Source organism: Rhinolophus hipposideros (genome assembly GCF_964194185.1).
Source record: "Rhinolophus hipposideros genome assembly, chromosome: 12".
NCBI classification, from domain to species: Eukaryota; Metazoa; Chordata; class Mammalia; order Chiroptera; family Rhinolophidae; genus Rhinolophus; species Rhinolophus hipposideros.
In genome coordinates, this window is record NC_138058.1 from 14,413,665 (window position 1) to 14,434,301 (window position 20,637).

The window sequence follows — 20,637 nt, forward strand, 5'->3', positions numbered from 1 at the left end:
CCTTCCCCATCTTTCTTTGTCTCCACCCTGCAGCTCTCTCCTCTCAACATAATCTAGGCCATCTTCATATCAATACCAGAGAATCTTATAAAAATAAGTGCTATCATATTTTCATGATACTTTCATGATATCACTTATCAGGAACTTCTATACATTTTCCATTGTTTAAAAGACAAGACCCCAGATTGTAAAAACTAGAGAGACTCTAGAGATTGTCTCAGGTTCTGAATAACGACAGTGAAGCCAGGAGTGGTTAACTGTTAGACTAGATCTAGCCATTGGTTTCTTTATTCTGTAGTTTATGGTCTTTACTGGTTTTTAAGTCGACATTTGATACTCTTGGCGTGTGGCTTTCATTTGCCTTTCCAGCGGTATCTCTGAAGTGGTCCTGTGCGTAAATCCTTAGCTTCATGCCAGTTTACCTTATCTTTGAAGCAAATTTAAAGACTAAAGACAAATATGTCTTGTGCTTTCCATTCATTCATTTATTCAACAAATGTCGATCAAGTGATTGTTATGTACCAGGCACTATTTCAAGGGCCTCAGTTAAAGCAGAAAACTAAACCAAAAATCCTTTTCATTTGCATGACTTTTCCCATGGTGGTCCTCTACCTGGAATTACTTCTTTCTTTTGCGAACAATATTCTCTTTAAGTCCTGCATTTTTCAATACACAACCAAAGTGAATTTTCTCACTTCTGAATTGCAATAGCAGGTAGTGTTTTTATTTTAAAATTTACCATTCATTCAGCGTTTTGTACTGTTGTGCATTGTGACCAACTTGTTCCTTTTTGAAACTGTGCATTTTATTTCATGGTGATAACCCTCTTGCCAACATGATTGCTATGCATAGACTGTAAGTATTGAGAGAAGATAAACTTAAAAATCTTTTTGATGGACATAGAGTAAGACCAGCCTAAATGGAGACAACTTTTATGTTCCTGAATAGGACTTAGTATCTTCAAAATGCCATTTCTCTCAAATATGTATTTCTCTTAAATTTGTTTGTATTTGAGAGAAATGACATATACATGTACATACACACATACACATCTAATAAGAATTCAAATAGATTTTTCTAGAGGTTGAAGAATTAGACAAGATGATTTTCAAGTTCAGATGGAAGAATAAATAATGTAGCCAAGGACATTTTGAAAATGTGTTGGGATGAAGAGGGGTTAGATAACACTTGCTTTTCCAGATAATGACTTTGGTAAAATCTTACTTTAATAAAACAATAAGGTTTTGACACAGTATTAGAAATTAGAAAATGGAACAGCTGAGTCTGGAAATAGATCATATTTATACACAAACATATTTATTATGAGAGTTGTGAGTTGCTAGAACCTTATGTAAAAGTGATCTGTTAATATCCAGTGATTCCTCTTCTGGCAAACTGTTTTATAGATACGTACTACAGCACTTTTCAGTTATATGGATAAGGATGTTTCGCAAAATAAAACAGGAAACAACTTGAATGACCAAAAATAGGGGAGTAATTGGCCAAATTATGGGTTTTGCAACTACATTATGATATGCAATTAAGTTAGGACATTATGCAACTAAAAAGAATTTCTTGACCTGGAAGACAGTGTCCACGATGTATTGTTAAATGAAAAAAAGCGAGTTACGTGATAATTTGTATAATAATAACTATTTTAGTTTGTTTAAAGAAATGAAAAAATGCATATATGTATATACCTGAGCTTATGCCACCTAGGGGTGGAAGGATAAAGTTCAGGCTTTTAGCAATGGTTACCTGGGAGTACTGGAAGGGAAAGGAACAATAAAGAGGCAAATTAAAACCATTGATATATCTTGATATTATTTTGCTTGTTACGGTGAGCATGAATTTCATGATTTAAAACAATAAAATTTTATTAAAAATAAAATGCATATATGTTTAATTTCTGGTAGTGATGAAGTTCAGAACCATTTCTGTTTTGTTTGAATAATCATTTTTAGGGATATCTAAGTCCCACTGCCAAGTTCTGGCAAAAAGTGGGACAACATAGGTAGTAAATGAGAATACTTCTGTTGCTCAGTAATTTTCTCCAGCACATAGTGCCTTATACTTACGGCAGGTGGTAATTGAGAAAGAGAAAGGCAGGCGTGACAGTTGGATTATATGAGTATAGTTTAGTGTATAGTTGCATGATTCCTGGAGATTAAAGATATAACTGAATGTATACAGAAGACAACATAATTTGATTTAGGAAGCAAATGGAAATAGCTTTAATGTTGTATATGTAAAGAATGATGTTTAAAGGGAAAGTCATATGTCATGTACTTTATTAGTTGCCCCAAGAGAAGCTTTAGAATGAAGTTTGTGGACTACATTCTTCTAGTATGATGGCTTCTCTTACTACGGTTAATAAAAATATACATGTTACTTTATGTTGAAAGCCTAGAGACTTGACTTTTGAAATGATATACATTATACTACCTTTTTGAATAAACAGTACTATATCTGAAATGTTAAATGTTTTTCATTTCCAAGATTCAGTCTGGTCCACTAAAAATCTCAAGTGTATCAGAGGTAATGAAAGAATCTAAGCTGCCTGGCTCATACCTGCAAAAACAAAAGGGAGGCACTCCAGCTGCAACAACAGGTACCTATATTTAGAATCATTCTTTTAAAATTAATTGTCTTTGGATGATGAACACACAATGCAATATACAGATGATGTATTATAGAATCGCACACTAGGAACCTATATAATTTTATTAACCAGTGTCACCCCAATATACTTAATAAAATGTTTAAAAATGCAAAACAAATTATATAGGTAAATGAATTGCTTTAGTGTATTTGAACCCATGGTTAAGAGGGAGGCCACTCCTCATGAAGAACTCTTCTGGTCCGTAGCTCTCACCTTGGGGAAGGATTACTCTCACTATTTTGGCTCTCATTTTGGGGGTGAAAAGAGATACTGAATTGGGCTTTATTAATAACAGCTACTGAATGAGGATAATGGCAAGAATTGTCTTGCTTGCAACACTTTATTTTTCTTTTATCTTTTTTTCATCTGACTCCTAGCCTTCTCCCCTCTTTAGATTTTAAGATTTATTCTCTTTTCCCACCTATTTTCTTCCTCTTCTTTCTTAGTGATGAAAGCATCTGATCTAGTCTAGATTTATAGATATTAACATTTTTTACCTTCATGATTTATCAGTAATCCCACCCTAATTTACAGCTCTTACCTAACTCTAACATATTCAGTAATACATTTGAACTTCTTGTGTTTCTCCTTAGTCACTTCTGTTCTTAATTAAATCACTTGATTTTCTTCCACTGGGCAAATATTCACTATCTACTATGTGCCAAGCATTTTCTAGGCACTGGGGATATAGCAATGAACAGAATAGTAACAGACTCTGGGAATATTCCTTAGTGGGATGAGGGGAAGTAGATCATATATTAAATACATAAGTAAAATGTATAGGCTGTCAGACAGTGATAAGTGTGGGAGGGAATATGGCGACTTTTAAATGGAGTGATAAGGAAAGTCTCACTTGGAGGCTTTCATTTATACTACAAAGAAATGACGAAGTGAGTTGTGTAAAAGCTGGTGGGGAAAGGCATCACAGGCAGATGGATTAGCTAGTGCACAGGCTTGACATTTTCTAGCGAGAAGCAAATGAGGCTGGAGTGGGGCAAGAGAACACTAGCAAAGAGGTCAGAGAGGGAGCAGAAAGCCTGTTGTGGCCGTTGGAGCCACCGTAAGAATTCTGCTTATAGTCTCAGTGGCATGGGCAGGCCTTGGGAGGGTTCTGAACCAGCGGATTGATACCCGACTTTCAAGAAGATCACTGGCTATTGTGAAGAATAGATAAGGGACCAATGGCAGAGCAGGGAAACCAGTTAATGGGTTTTGTGATAATCCAGCTTTATCTCTTAAGTTGGACCTTTATTAAAAATTTCTTCCTTCCATTTTGTTGTTTCCCCCCCCTCTATTCCACCTCTAGAATTACTCATTTCTCTTCCATCAACACTTTTATTTATAATTTATGAGCTCTTGATTTTTTCAACCTTCCTTTCTTTAAAAATATGTCTATGAAATAATTTTTAGCTGAGTTCTGTTCTTCACTAACTTACTATCTTCACTGTGAACTTTGTGTTTAAAATTGTCACTTTGTTCTTGCACACACTTCTTTCATCTCTACCACTCTTCAATTAAAAAAGGTTTTTTGTGGTTGGTTACTTTCTTTTGTCTGCCTTTATTACAGGCTCTTTCTTTCCTTTGTTATTATTTTTCCATTTTCTATAAATCTTATGTCCACCTCTCACATGTTAAGATTTAGTACCCACTTAGTACTGTTACTAGAAGCGTTGCCTGAGAATAGTGATGGCTAACAAACAGGTGCATGCTGACGAGACCCCTGTCTCTTGTGCTTTCCCAGCTGTTGTCCATCTCGTGTGGGTGTGTGTATGTGGTGGGCAGTGCCCCTGTCTATTTGTGTGTTTGAATTGTGGCAGGACATGCACTCGTTTTTTCAAGGAGTCAAATGTGAAGTGGGTGGTAGTAGTAGTAGATTCTTGTATGTCTCTCTTTTAACCCAGAAAACTATAAATACCAGAGTAACATATATTTATAGCACCTACAGAGGCAGCTCAAATTATTTCTGCAGCAGGTGATACACTGTCGGTCCCAGCCCCTGCGGTTCAGCATGAGGAATCTATAAAAACTGGTCACCCTCAAACTGGTGAAAGAAAACCCAAGCCTGCAACTTCAGGTAGTTTAATTTATATTTGTGGTTTTATAAATGATTTGCTCATCAGAACTATTTAAGGCCTAGACAACCCGTAGACACTATGTAAGTATACATTTAAAGCCTGCAGACTTGCTTAGGGAATTTCAAAGTCTGAATAAATCTTTGAAAACAAGGGGTGTAAGAGCTGATCTTTACTTCTTCATGTTGGAATCATTGAGCAATAATGTGGTTTTAGAATCCTTATCACAAAAATGCCCTCTGTTGATATAGCTGGCAAGTACAACCGATGGTATTTTTATATCCCTGTGAGCTGTTGAAATTCTGTGCTGAAATGTGATTTCCTCTTTACTTTTGCCGCAAGAGGAAGCATCCTCAACTTCCGTACGGGAGCGACCACCTGAAGAAGTGGCAGCTCGCCTTGCGCAGCAGGAAAAGCAAGAACAAGCTAAGCTTGAGTGTATGTAAACCAGACGGCATCTTAAATAATTCCGGTCATCTGTCAGTTGCTCTGTCCTCCAACTATGGGCACAAGTTTCTCATCTATCAGCTAGTCACGGTTTCTTGTGTATCTTCAGTAGCATTGCTCTCTTCACCACCTTTATTTCATCATTTGTGATGAAATAACACATTTCCATCTAAACTTCTTTTACTCAGATGACAAGGGCTATTCTTAGATTACAGTTTGTAAACTCCAAATAATATGTGTACTCTCTCCATCTGGTGAACAGAAATTGTGGGGTATTTGTTTTTTTGTTTTTTTTTCAGCTTTCCTGAGAATCGTTTGTTAAAATCATAATTTGTGCAGGTCAGAGTGGCTTACACTGTTGTTTATTTCCCAGCCTCTGGACTCTCACTGGAGTAGCCCCCTTATCTGGCAGTGATGGGGGTGAAATGTTCCACACATTACTGATTTTCAGTTAACCGAAGGGTGTTTCTTTTTAAGTTTCAATTTTAAGTTTTCTGATCCAAAACAAGACACTAGATGTACAAAAATGTATTTTCCTGTCTGGGTCAAGGCACATGGAACATTAATTTATTGTATTGTACTGCATGTTGAAATGTGTTGATGTGTCTGGAGGTAGTGGTCATGTACCTTTTTGCTGGACTGAGAAAATGTTTGTTTGAAATTCTTATGACAGGTTTTTATAGTTTGTTTTTTAGCCTGTGCCCATCACTTACTTCTGTTTGTCTTTCTGCCTAGAGTGGTACCTGTTTCCCTTCTGATGTGTTGGTTCTGCCCTCCTCTGAGGAGGCAAGTTTGTTAGAATTGTGTAAAGAGCAGGAGGAGCAGAAGGAACATAGGTATAGGGCATTAGTTTGGCTACTTGGATTTTTTTTTTTAAATATTCTTCTGAGTTCTTGGCCATGTTAACAAATGGTTAAGGGGGTGGCCAGTTAGCTCAGTCGGTTAGAGTGTGGTGCTGATAACACCAAGGTTGCCGGTTCGATCCCTGCATGGGCCACTGTGAGCTGCCCTCCTTTAAAAAAAAAAAAAATGTCTAATGTTTAAATAAAAAAATTTTGGGGGGGAAAATAAAACAGTTGAGTGTATTCAATAAATAACTTCTAAATAGGTGAAGTATTTCTCTCACTTAATTTTTTCTGAATTCTCTGCTACAAATCAAAGATCACTTTTTTCTTTTATTCATATTTTTTCTTCGTTTTACACTTTCTCCTTTTTCATATGGACACCTTAAAGTAAGTGGTAAATTTAAGATGGCGATGTCTACTGTTTCATCGTGTTCCTTTTCTCTTTGTCTACTTCTTACCTTTCATTTTGGGCAACGTGAAAATTTTCAGGATTTTGTCTGTCACCTCTTAGTTTTCTCCCAAACTACTCTGTGTGTGTGTGATGTGTGCAAGCGTGTGTGTGCATGTAAAAATTTTATCAAGAATCAAAGCGCAAAAGTCAGCAAATTGGGCTACATCGAACTGAAAACTTCTACAGCAAAAGAAACAATGAACTAAACGCAAAGGCAACCTATGGAATGGGAGAACGTATTTGCAAAGCATATATATATCTGATACAGGATTAATATCCAAAATATATATGGAACTCAATAGCAAAAAAATATGCATATGTATACATATATGTATGTATATGTGTGTGTGTATATATTTAAAATATATATCTCAAAGCTCAGTGAGTAGACGTCTGAAGAGGGCTTCCAGCCAGCTGGTGTGTGGGCCCCTGTAAAGTGGTTTACTGTTATTTGTGCTTAAATGTCGCACCATTAATTCATGCATGTTCCTCCATAGCCTCTTCATATCCTCTGTGTCTTCAGTTTAACTTCAATCTCACATTTGTGGTGTGGCATTAATGTTAGCTTTCTCCTTTTATCTGTGTTACAGAGGTACCACGTATGGTTCAATTGGTTTCGTTCGTCCATGTCTAGCTTATGCTTCTTTTGCTCAAAATCACCTTTTGTCTTTGTCTCATCTGCCAAATACATTTCCCTGTTTCTTGTCATCTGATATCTGATAAATTTGTATTATCGCTGGCCTTCTTTCTTCATGTGACCATTTCTCCATTTTAGTATTGTATCTAAAATCATCCCTTGCTTTACTGGAAAAAAGAAAAAAAGTTAGGTTTGTTTTTGATTCCTGAAGCAGCATATAGAAAGATGATCTTCATAAGAGGTAGCCTCTTGAGTACTGACTGATGTCTGCTATTTCTGAAGTCCTTTGTGGAAAAATATTGTCCACTGCCAAACTACCTTTTCTTTTTTTTTTTGTTTACATGTTTTCTTGCTTGTCTTTTTCTTTTCTTGTGTGTAGGTTATCTTCTTATATCTTGGTGATATAGATAATTTATTGTGAGTATCCCTTCCTGCTGAGATGAAAATGGGTACCCCTTTTTCCTGTGGACCTATAAGATTGTTACTTAAAATGAAAAATGCTGGTGGTTATTGCTGCATTTATATATAGCCTCTATTAGGTAAAAGGGACTATAGTGTCCTAATTTTTTTCCTTAAAAAAATCTTAAAACACTTATTTTGTTTTGAAAAAATTGAGGTAAAAGTGAAAATCGTATCATGAACACCCACAGAGCTACCATGTTTCCCCCAAAATAAGACCTAGCTAGACAGTTGGCTCTAATGCATCTTTTGGAGCAAAAATTAACATAAGAGCCGGTCTTATTTTACTATAAAATTTTTATAATATATAATATATTTATTATTATAAAATAATAAAATTATTGTTTTACTTATATTAATTTTTGCTCAAAAGACACATTAGAGCTGATTGACCAGCTAGATCTTATTTTTGGGGAAACACGGTATCATCCAGATTCAATAATTATTAATATTTTATCATACTTTTACATGAAACTTTGAGTCTCTAAATGTGTGCGTTTTTTGTTGTTTTAACACTGGGGGAAATGCGGTGGAAAATGCAGTAGGAGAAGAGTGAAGGTTTAAAATAAAGTCATGTTTGGGGAGGGATCTGCTTTGTAATGGTTCTTTTTATTCAGCCCTAGCCAAGAGCTTAGAAGAGGCTCTGAGCCACACTGCCGGCATCACTCAGCAGGCCATCGTAGCGCAGAACGCCGCCATCCAGGCCGTCAGCGCCCACTCCAGCATACTGAAAGCGGCCATGGACAACTCGGAGGTGAGCCAAAGGGCGGTTAGACAGGTAGCAGTTAAGAAGCAGTTCTTCCTCCTAGCATGGGCTTTCTCTCACTAAGGGAAGAGAATCAAAAGTAATGGTCTTTAGAAAACATGTTCTTTTTCATGAATTTTACATGTATTTTATCTCACAACAATGATACGGTACAAGAATTCAGATTTGCCTCCATGTGTTAATAGAGCTTAAATGTATTCGCTTTCTGTTTTTTGCTTTTAAATCGCCAACCATTTTTTAAAATTTTTTATTTTGAGATACTTTTAGATTGACATGCAATTGTAAGAAGTAATACAGAGAGATCCTATGTACCCTAAAACTCCAGCTATTTTACATGCTTATGCTGATTATTTAACTTGGATTGAATACTTCAAAGAATAAAGTAATTACACTGATTTAAAAATGTAATACTGGGACCCAAATTTTCCTTCATAATTCAGTCTATAAAAATATATCTTTGTGCTCGCTTTGGCAGCGCATATACTGAAGAATATATCTTGACAAAGAACAAAATACAAAAAACTGTATGTATAGTCACAGGATATAAAGTACAGCATAAGGAATATAGTCAATGGTATTGTAACAGTTATATACGATGTCAGAGGGGTAGTGGAATGGGGGTTATCACTTTGTGAGGGACATAAATGTCTAATTATGTTGTTTTGTATACCCGAAACTAATAATTAATTAATTTAAAAAGGCCTAAATGAATGGAGAGATGCCCTATATAAATTGGAGACTTAATAAAATAAACTTCAGTTATTCCCCCCCGAAAAAAAGAACAAAATAAATAAACTATAAATTGCATGGATCAGGATCATGCATAATCAGTAAAGTTACTTTGTCACCACAACTGTGTAGTTTTTAAAAAATTTAAACACACTTCACAGTGTTTTAGTCATATGTATATCACAAAAAAGGTAAGTTAGACCTTTGGTGTAAATAACCAAAAACTGCAACCTTTGAAAACTTAAAGATAATTGTTTTATTCAAAGTCAAAAAAAAAATTTCAGTCACAGTTCATTCAGGAAAGTGGAAACCACACAGAGAATATTTAGTAGGCTGGTTGTACAGTTGAGGGAAGACTGGAAATTGCATGGCATCAGGAAGTTGGATTTGAACCCAAGTGGACCAATATCTTTCAGAAGGGCACTGATTTGAAGCTTTAAATATCCGATACTACGTTGGTGGAAGGCTGCATAAGAGGGCATTGCCTCTTCCCAGGGAACACACAATATGTAGTGCATGTGGATTAGCCAGTATGAAATCTATTGCAATCCAGATTTTCCACCTAAAGAACACCTTATAGTGGCAGTTAACTAGACTAGGGTGTATTAGCTAGTGTTCCCAAATAGTCAGAAAACTGTATGAACACAGGTTTTGAAATGTTGAAATGGATCCCCACTTCTGTTTTTTCTAGTAAAAGCAAAGGAAGCTGCAGATGCACAGGGTCTCTGGTACATGCTGAATTACTGTATCAAAGCGGTGTTTGCAAACAGTTGGACTTGGCTTGATTGTAGAGAAATCTAGTGTCTTTTACAGGATAGCTTATCCTTGGGCCTCTGTAAGCAGGACAGTCTTTAACAGAGAGAGACATTTTGGCCTCCAGATATGTCGTTAACACTTACATGATTTATAAGTATTTTTGGGTTAGTTATAAAGAGTTCTTAACACAATACCAGGTTTTCTAATAGCATACTATAGAGTCTTGGAAAATTTGTTATACATAGCAAGATACAGATACGACCCAACCTAGCATCCTTTCTTAATGTGTTTTTTTTTTTTTTTCAAGATCGCTAAGGTGGCAATTCACTGAAACATCGTCTCATTATTCACACCATAAAAATAATATGCTTTGTCACTTGGCAACAATTTACGTAGAATATAAAAACAAAAAGCATGCGATAAAAAGATAGAAGAAAAGTACCAAAAATTTCCTCTGAAAACTGGAATTCTTAATCCTGGAATTAGTTCTGTGGATAGACTTCTGGGGCTTGTTGAACTAGGATGGAAAACATCTTTATTTTCCCTAGCCTCAAAATCTTTTCCTTCACTTAAGAATATTAGCAACAAACTGCAGTAGTTAGCAGGACCTGTAATTATGTCACCAGTAGAAAGCACGGGTATTTTCATATCACATTGTAGTACTTGCAAATCTCCTGAAATATCATTTATGTTCTTTACTACTTCTTAATTAGGGTATTTATTAGTCCTACCACTAGGTCTTGGTTTCTGTTTCAGAGCATTAAAAAATACCTATTTTATGACCATATTTCAACGTAATTGGGTTCCTTTGTAATCTTGTCCTTTCATTTTAAGCATTTAAAACTAGTATTCCGAGAAGCTTCCTCAGATTGCCACAGTGGTCCAGTGGCAAGTTTAACCCTGCCATAAGGGACTTGCTTCTTTCAACTTTCCATTGACTATAGAGGTACCTTTAAAACGAGACCATGATAGATGTCAGTGGGAATACAGTGTGGAGAATTGGTTCTGAATGACCCAAACCAGAGGCATTACTTTTGCTGAGCCTTCCTCCCAGAGCAGCAGGTCCAAGATGGCAGAGGCAGAATCACTTGTATTTCTAACAAGGGAAGATACAGGTTGGGCATCTGTGGCCCAGGACTCTTTACTGAGATGACAGTCATGTTCTGAATGTGCAACGGCCCCTGCAGTGCCCTCTTTGGGTAATTCGAAATATAATTATTGAACTTTCCTAGATAAAAGTATTTTTTTTTTAGAATATTTATTAATCATTTTGTTACAAATTTGAATTTGTAAACAACTGTCCTTAGGGTAACATTTCTCTTTTCTGCATGAAAGGTGACCTGCGTAGATGATCTATGTAAACTTCTTTTTTTTTTTTTAATTAAAGTTTATTGGAGTGACAATTGTTAGTAAAATTACATAGATTTCAGGTGTACAATTCTGTATTACATCATCTATAAATCCCATCGTGTGTTCACAAAAGTATTTTTATACATTGATAATTTAGAATGTTCCTGTTCACCTCCAGAGTTCTAGCACAGTGTACTTGCAAGATAAACCATAAGGTAGCTTTGCTTTGTATCTAAACTTTAAACTATATGCACTTAGCAAAAGGAGGAGAGAAAAAATCACTTAAAATTGTAATTTAAAAATAATTTAAAATAGAGAGTTCCTAATAACATTCCACTCATTGTGTAGACAGTGCACAATGTGGGGAGGATGGAGCTGGACTCCGCTGTGCCTTCGGGATATGGATTCTTACGTCTCATAGCATGAGCATCTCGCTGCACTGAGTGAATTATACTGTTCTGGGTGGGGTTTATTGGTTGGGTTTTGGCACAATGTGTTTCCTAAATATGAGCTAACTCTGCTCAGTTGAAGAAGTGGCCATCAGTTCCAATACTGGAACAAAACCATATTGGACATGCCTAAGAAATTTTCTAGGGAAAATTTTCTAGGGAAAAGTCTTCTAGGGAGACTTATTTATATAGGTAAACTTTATGTGTGTGTGTGTGTGTGTGTGTGTGTGTGTGTGTGTGTGTGTGTGTGTATTTCACGTTCTATAAAATTTATCTTTGTGGGGGGTGTTGACATTAGTTAATTTTCACCGTGCAAATTATAGGAGGTCATTCTTTGGGATAATGTTTTGGAGAAGTAAGGGCCCTACAAATGTGTACACTTTCTACTTATCCTTAAATTATGATTTTGATAGACAGGCCAGTAGTTAAGAAAATGTTAAGTACCTGCTTCTCTGAAGAATGATTTAGTCAACAAACATAATTCATGAAAAGTTACTGTTCTTACTAACTTTTTATGCTTCATATCTCCTTTTAATAATCTAATCGAAATATCATCTTTCCTTGTAAAATGCCCATGTGCATAGAAACAACAATCTTTTACAATTTTGATGTGGGAGGGGGCTGTTGATGGGAGATGATTCATGGATTTCTTTGAGCCTAACCTTACATTGTAAATAGGAACATTACATTAAGAGTTCCTGCTCTGGATAATTATTATATATAACTTTTTATCTTTGAATTTAATGTCACTTGTTTCTGCGTTTGGTCATATTGTTCTGTCCTATTACAATAATAGCAGTTATTCATCTTTACATAATTAAAACTTTTTTTGATGTTGATGGGAATTGGGTCCTTTTTTATTTTAAAAATTAACTTATTTTCCAATTACAGTTGACATACAATATTATATTAGTTTCAGGTGTACAGTAGACATTTATATACCTTATGAAGCAATCACCCCTAAAAATGTAGTAATGAAAACTTTTTGTTTAGATTGCAGGTGAGAAGAAGTCAGCTCAGTGGCGCACAGTGGAGGGTGCATTGAAGGAACGCAGAAAGGCAGTAGATGAGGCTGCTGATGCCCTTCTCAAAGCCAAGTAATTACTCATGGACTTTAACAAGTAATTAGGGCCTGCCGGTGGCTTTCTTTGGTCTGGATTTTCTTTGTAGCATCTGTATAGAAAGAGGAAGCAGAGAAAATCTTCCCTCCCCTCTCCACCTGTTCTTAATCTGTATCGGTATCAGAAACACATTTAAAAAGGAGAGAGGGAGTAAAATATAATTAGCCCAAAATAAATTTGACAGAAACCTATATAAGGGATCTTGTATAAAAAGCAATTTTCTTTGGTTATTGCTTAGGTGAAGCATCTCTACGGATTTACTGAAATTCTGCCATAATTTAAGATTTTTCTTGAATGGTTTGAGCAATTTTGTCAGAATTTAGAGAGTATCTTACAATCTCTTTGCCTTAGCTACTAAAGTAGTTTTATGTCATATAATAAGTTAGTTGATTTCTGGAAGTTGGCTAAAATTAGGATCAAGTAAGTAAACCAAGTACAAGATCTCCCTCTTTTGATGGAAATCTACATTTGAATAAACGTTTTCGGTTGCGTAGTGGAATCGTTATTTGTCATTCAAAATTTTACTCTCTTCCTAAAGATATTTATTATTGGTAGAGAAAGGAAAGCCTTCTAAGGAAGCCAGCATATCTTTTAGGAGATTTAAGACATTATGCTCACATCCCTCTAGATCATGAGTCAGGGCTCTGAGCCTGTGTGTTGTGGTGGGCAGACTACAGTCCATACGACCTGTGAAACATTCTGAATCGTGAGGCTCCCCAGCACCTGGCTGCTTGCTCAGTGAGCTCTTTGGCTTGCTTCCTCCCTCCCTCGCTTTGCCTTCTTTATGTGTTCTCATTGTCAGGGCTGTCAGCTTAAGCCTTGGAAAGCTGCCGTTTATTGAGTGCTCTCCATGTGGCAGGCACTGTACCAGGTACTTACAGGAACTGCTTCTAATCCGTTATACAAGTGTGTGCAGCAAAGGAGAGGCGAGGCTGGTTGTGACTCCAGGTCTCCCTGCTTCCGAAGCCTGTGTTCCTCTACACCATGCCACTTCCCTGGGTCACTCTAGTAAATCGAGCTTCTGACCAAGGTGTTTTCAGTTGTTGGCGAGGAAAGCTTTTCTGCCTACTGACTGAAAAAGCGTTGAATAATGTTTTTCAAATATATTTTTTTCACAGAGTATAAACAGTTGTATGTTGTATTGACTTCAAACTCTTTAATGAAGTTGACAAGGAATAATGCTAAATCTTTGTTTTGTTTTATTGGTTTCCAGAGAAGAATTAGAGAAGATGAAAAGTGTAATTGAAAAAGCAAAGAAAGAAGAGGTTGCTGGGGCCAAATCTCATATAACCGCTGCAGAGGGAAAACTTCACAACATGATAGTTGATCTGGATAACGTGGTCCACAAGGTGTGTTTTTTAAATGTCTTTTACAAGTATTCTTAGTTTTAAATATAATCCTTTAGTCAAAGGGTTTTAAGAATTCAGGAAAATTATAAAATTCCTACCATCTCTCCGTTTTCCCCTGCAAAGTATATTAGTTGTTACTAATTTTAAAAACTTAACTTGGACACAAAGTGGATCATTCAGTATTATTGATACTTTTTATGATAGGTAACATTTTTGGTCGTGGTTATTACCACTTTTGAAAATTTCCATTTTGTAGGCAATCTTCTGTCTGCACTTGTGATCTGTATGGGTAGTTTCTGGTGGCTCAGAGAAAGGGATGGGGCTCAGAGTAAGCTGGAAGGGAGCTTACCCCTAGTATTTGAATAGAATTAGAAGGAAACAAAGACAAGGCTTATGTTACTTCTTCTGAGCTTTAGATTTCTCTCTGTATGTTGTTTCTATATTCCCAACCAAACAAATAAATCAGTGAATATAAGTACTGGTTTTTGGGATGTAGTATTTTTGTTCACTTTAACCACATATCCCTTGTGTTTGTCCAGGTTGAAGCAGCTCAGTCTGAGGCTAAGGTCGTGTCTCAGTATCACGAGCTGGTGGTCCAAGCCCGAGACGACTTTAAGCGAGAACTGGACAGTATTACTCCAGAAGTCTCGCCAGGTTGGAAAGGGAGGAGTAAGTACAACTGAAGTGTTGGCACTTCTCTGTTTTTGTTTTTTAACAACTGATCAACTAATCTAAACTTACTTCAACTCCATTCATCTAGTGCAAACCTCTGTGGCATGCATATCTCATTTGGCATACAGTACAGTGTTTGCAACATTTTATTTTAGTCATAGCCATGACGGGTGGCATACCTGTGACAGTATTCTCATGGTTTTAGCCATAGTGGACACAAGTTCCAGCCAGTGTTTAATTCCATAATCCATGATTCCAGTCTGTCCCTGTTACTCAAAAACAAAATTTTTTTTTTTTGGAATCGAAGTGAGAACAACATAGCCTCAGTTCTATTAGAATATTACACATATGTAAACTTGTTCAAAACCTTTGGTACTTAAAAAATATTCATAATGAATTACTTAAGGCACGCCTTTTGACTTCTCTGTGACAACACTGTGGTTGAGAATTCACCCAGGGACGGTGCAGTGGAAAGGAAATTGGTTGTGTGGCTGTTGCCTTGCAAATAGCTTAGACTGAGGGAACTGGAATGATTAAGCAATGACACAGCGGAACTGCAGGGAATAGTCACATTTTCCTAAAATGCTGTAAGGGTGGTAAGAATTAGAGGTTATCAGTCTCAGCAAGTTAAAATACTGTTTAAATGCCATTGTCTGTTAGAAACTGAACATCAGGTAGGATGTGGAGAATCAGTGTTAGAGGCCTCTCTAGGCTGAAGGTGTCAAGGTTGCATCATGGAACCCTTGCTGGTTTAGGAGCTGAGGCAATAGAGACCAGTACAGGAATTTTACCTGCATAAAGGTCAGCTAGGGAGATTTCATTGCAAGAAGTGGAGTCAAGGCTGTCAAAAACTTACTCAGACATTCAGTTAGTTTTTTTAATGTAGTTGACTCACTTAAAAGGGAGATACCAGACTCATGTCAAAGCAAAAAATAAAAGGATTTATAAATGAGCATATTGTGCATAATTGAGCACAATATGAGCATATTGAGCATAATTTATTAATATGAGCATATTAATATGAGCATATTATTAATATGAGCATATTGAGCATAATTTATAAATGAGCATATTGTGGAGAAACATACAAAGTTCAGTCTGGGAACAGTGACTTGTTTGCACATTGTCCTTTAAGCTGATTAGCAGCTAGTGAAGAGGGCAGCATGGACAGACTGTCCTTGAGCAGGCTCAGTTAAGCCACTTCTGTAGTTTCTCTCATCAGAGTTTCTCAAGGCCTGTGCTTCATTGAGGTAACAACTGAAACATGGTATCACCCCATAGACCTTCTCACTTCCATTTTCCTCCACAAGTCACTCTAATACATGACCTTATTTTGTCCTTTGGAAATTGTTATTCCCTGGTTTTTGTGTTTGTTATATATCCATTAGGTATAAGCCCTCGGCATGGATATGACACTGGTGGGTAGTAGGGAGTGTAGACTGGCTGAAATCAGGTTCAAGGGGCAGGACAGGCTTTGTCTTTGGAGTTAGTTATGAGTGTTATCCTTAGGAATTTGCATTTTCTCATTTAAAATACTGGTCTTGGATCTTCCCACTAAGCTAAAGCCTACTAATTTTTAATTTTTGCATGCCAGCGTCAGAAGATTTTAACTTCTTAAAATTTGTTTTGCTGATTTTGAAAATGCCCACTGTAAAACATGAAAATAAGAAAAACAGTCGTTTTCAACCCAGGCATTGTTGGCTCCCCCAGAAGGACATTTGTCAACGTCTGGAGACATTTTTATTTGCCACATTGGAAGTGCTACTGGCATCTGTGTAGTAGGTAGAAGCCAGAGATGCTGCTGAACATCCACAGTATACAGACCAGCCCCTCACAACAAAGAATTATCTGGTCCAGAATGTCAGTAGTACCAAGGTTGGAAACATTTCTTTAATGTAGCATGTTCAAAGCGAAAGGCCCCTGCCATATAATCTCTGAATTATCTTTTTTGTACAAACTCCATTTACTGTTTCGTTAATTTTTAAAATAGATTATATATTCCCATGATACAAAATTTATAATGGACAAATGACATCTGATGAAGTTTCCCTTCCACCCCTGCCCACAGCCACAGTTTTCCTCCCACTGTTACTGATTTCTTGTGAACCTCTGGAGATAATGAAATGCTCCATGATTACGCCAGCCCTTACTAGATATCCTCGCGTCTGAAATCTGAACTCATATAAGACCTCTTCCAAACTTGTTAGTACTGGTTTGTGTTATCAGTTATTGTGCTCTTATTCGTTTTATTTTCCCAAGTTATAAATGTCTCGGGAATAATCATTTATCTAATACTTTTTCTGTGTTCTCATAGCTGAGCAATGTCAAACATATAATAATAGTTAATATTGTTGAGTATTATTTTATGTCTAGATCGTGTTTTAAGTGCTTTTTCACGTGTATTAACTTATTTAAATTTTATGACAGCCCTATGAGGTAAGTAGTGTTATTATACCCCTTTTATAGAGGAGAAAACCAAGACACAGAGGTGAAGTAATTTGCCCAAGGTTGGGGATGGAGCCAGGATTTTATTCTTACCCACTAGCCTCACTGTTTTCTGTCTCATTGATTTGTATTGGCAGCATCTGACCCTCTTTCAGGTTTTTGAGGAGTGATGATTGTAAAGAGGAGGAAAATTCATTTTTATAAGATTGACAGTGGAGGGAGGGATACCTAAGGACAAGGAAGTTGATTAAAAGCTGCTGGAGTACACCTGAAATCTATGTAATTTTACTAACAATTGTCACCCCCAATAAATTAAAAAAAAAAAAAAAAAACATGTTGGCACAAAATTAAAAAAAAAAAGTTACTGGAGTAATCGAAGGGCAAAGTGATATGGGCCATCTAGTATGTGGGCCAGGGGCGCAGAAAATAAAGAATAGGAATGATACTGACATGTATCATTTAGCAATTGATTTGTTGAACCATAAATTACAGTTTCTAGTGAAGTTGATTATGTATATACTCCGTGATCCAACAGTTCAACTCCTAGGTATGTGGTTAAGAAGACTCAAATGGGTGCCTAAAGATACTCACAAAAATATTCATAGCAGCACTGTTTGTAAGAGCAGAATAATCGGAAACAGCTCAATGTTCATCACATATTGCAGTGCGAATGAACCAGAACTGTTCTCTCAAACACAGGTGTTAAGAAAAACAAAAGGTGGCAGAAGAATACATGGAGCAGAATACCACTTATGTGAAGCTTAAGAACATTCAAAACAACCATATATTGTTTAAAGATGCATGCATGTGAAGTATAACAACATGAATGATAAATACCATGTTCAGAGCAGCTATCACTGTGGGAAAGGGAGGAAGAGCCATTAGGAAGCGTGCATGCGGCTGTTGCCAGGATTGGAGAATGGGTGCAAGTTGTAAATTGTCAGTATTCCCAAGGCACATTTCCTTTATTGCCTATAGACCGCTATAGATATAGCCATATTTATGTGCCATGGTGAGACCGACATATTATTTCTGACCTTGTCGATCTTTGCTAGTTTTTTCTTCAACGTTGGGTCAGATTCCTGTTTCTTTGATTGAATACCAGATTAAGTGGTTGAAATTACGAGCCCTTTTGTTTGAAAAGTACCCATTTTTGAACTTGTTGGACCCAGGATGTTAAGAAGAGGCAGGAGACAGGCTGCAGTTCCCCTCCCCTGTCACGTGTTCCCACAGTGGTGCTTGTGGTCATGGTGGGGAGCGTCCAAACTATTCAGAATGTTATTTCTCTCTTCCTTACGGTCGAATCAGGTGGTCATGGTTCTTAGTTTAATTTGGAGAGGTTAAATGCATATTTAGTGTGAGTTCACTGTTTTCAGGTTTCCAAAAAGAGTAGTTTTTTAATTACTTGAAATGTTAGTAGAAACCTGGTGCTGAGAACATTCAGGACCGTGTCTTAGTGAAATACTCTCGGAAGTAATACAAATGGAATTATAATTTCTGTGTAAAAACAAAGCTGATAGTTTTAGCTAAAATAGAGGTGAGTTCCTGGAAATGAAAACTACTTTTAATATCAATGACTCTTATTTTCTAAAATGTTAGAACTTACCTTATTTATAGAATCTTACAATCCTTTTAAATTATAGGAAATAAACTCTATTATTTTGCTTTCCAGTATTAACATATGCTTTTTCTACTGGTTTCTCATTCCTTCTTGTTTACTTTTGTATATTCTTATTTAATTATTAATGATTAATAACTGAAATATGTATATCCTTTTTTTCAAACTGTTTTTCTTTTCCTTTGTAGCTGTTTCTGACCTAGGTGAGTCATTATATGTCTTTTATGTTTAAAGACTTTTGTTTTGAGTCTTAAAAGACTGAAGTCTTTTTGTTTTGCCTACGGTTCTTATATTAAACCATCTAATATAAAGTAGAATTATGTTACATGTGATAAATCTGATTTGGATATTTTTTACATCCATGTTCTCTCATCTACAAAAGTGTTTCACCAAGTGATCAGAAACTTGTGGGGGCGGGTGTGTGTGTGTTTGTGTGTGTGTGTGTGTGTGTGTGTGTGTACATATTTTTTTATTTTGTAAAATTTCAAACATTACAAAGTAGGTAGAAAACTATAATGAACTCCTATGGACCTATCACCCAATTTCAGCAATTTTCAACACATGGCTAGTTTTGTCTCATTTATTCCCACTGCTTATTTTTAAGCACATTACAAATATCATGTTCTATTACTTGTAAATAACTTCCAGCATGTTTTTTGAAAAAACAATCATTATACCATTATCACACTTAAAACAATAATTCCTTAGTGTTATCAAATGTTCAGTGTTCAAATATCCCAAATTTTGTTCAAATCAATATCCAAAAGAGATACACAAGTTGAATTTAATCGGTTAAATTTCTTATCCGTATTTTGTTTTTTGCTTTTCAATCTACCGCGTTACCCTGAAAGTAATACCTAGCCGGACAGTCAGCTCTAATGCGTCTTTTGGAGTAAAAATTAATGTAAGACCTGGTATATCATATCATATTATACCCAGTCTTATATTAAAATAATATAATAGTAAAATAGTAAAATAAAACCAGGTCTTACAGTAAAATAAGACTGGGTCTTATATTAATATTTGCTCAAAAAGACACATTAGAGCTGATTGTCTGGCTAGGTCTTATTTCAGGGAAATACGGTATTTATTATAGAACTGAATCATTTGTTATGTAGTATTTCTCACAGTCTGTATTTTGCTGTTAGAGCCATAATTCTTAATCAGTGGTAATATATCAGAATACTTTTGGAGTGTGAAACGGGGGAAAGAGAGTGGTTAAGCCTAAATGAGAACCTTTGAGCATGAGTGTTCTTTTAAAGCGCTACAAGTGATTCTGATGGACAGCTCTCGTTGCATATCACTGTCTTAGATAATAACTCTGTTTAAGAAAAAATGTACAAACTCTTATTAGGGAAAATCAGAGAATTTGATGTGAGTTTTGGGAGAAAAGAATCTTTAATTGGATGCCTCTTACGACTAGTCGTAATTATACATAAAAATATAGAAGTGATTGTATATGTAAGCTTTGTCTTTAGAGGCAAAATTATGGTGAGTTATTCAGCCAGTTTATAATTAGTTCAGATTAGAAGTACTAATTTGGGGGAGGGGGCAATAAAAGAAGTACTAATTTGGGTTTCTGGAACTTGAAGGCCTATCAAAATTACTTTGCTTGGGATTGAAGACGCCCTAGTTGTTCACCCATGAGCTATGAATTTCTGATTGCACTGGAGAATCTAAACCTCTTCAATTGTTAGCTTCTCTTCTCTTTTCTTTACAGTTGTTAAAGTTAAATTGTAATCAATTGAAGCAAGTTACCTGGTGGATGTATAAGTGTGGTGAAATAATAACACTTGAATGTGGTTTCTG

The 20,637-nt window shown here is 36.1% G+C and overlaps 1 protein-coding gene across 9 annotated transcripts in view; it reads left to right on the plus strand.

Annotated features, from left to right (window-relative positions):
• IMMT (inner membrane mitochondrial protein) overlaps positions 1-20,637 on the plus strand; it is a gene marked incomplete at its 3' end in the record, with an annotated part of 41,666 nt that overhangs the window by 12,629 nt on the left and 8,400 nt on the right. The window contains exons 4-11 of one of the 9 annotated variants that reach the window (XM_081068327.1): positions 2,500-2,611; positions 4,632-4,736; positions 5,077-5,172; positions 8,191-8,327; positions 12,617-12,720; positions 13,958-14,093; positions 14,633-14,762; positions 19,017-19,031. In XM_081068327.1, the coding sequence (XP_080924453.1) occupies positions 2,500-2,611; positions 4,632-4,736; positions 5,077-5,172; positions 8,191-8,327; positions 12,617-12,720; positions 13,958-14,093; positions 14,633-14,762; positions 19,017-19,031 (835 nt within the window). Of the gene's footprint in view, positions 1-2,499; positions 2,612-4,631; positions 4,737-5,076; positions 5,173-8,190; positions 8,328-12,616; positions 12,721-13,957; positions 14,094-14,632; positions 14,777-19,016; positions 19,032-20,637 lie in introns of those variants that run through there. The other 8 variants (XM_081068329.1, XM_081068328.1, XM_081068330.1 and 5 more) reach the window with 8 other exon arrangements.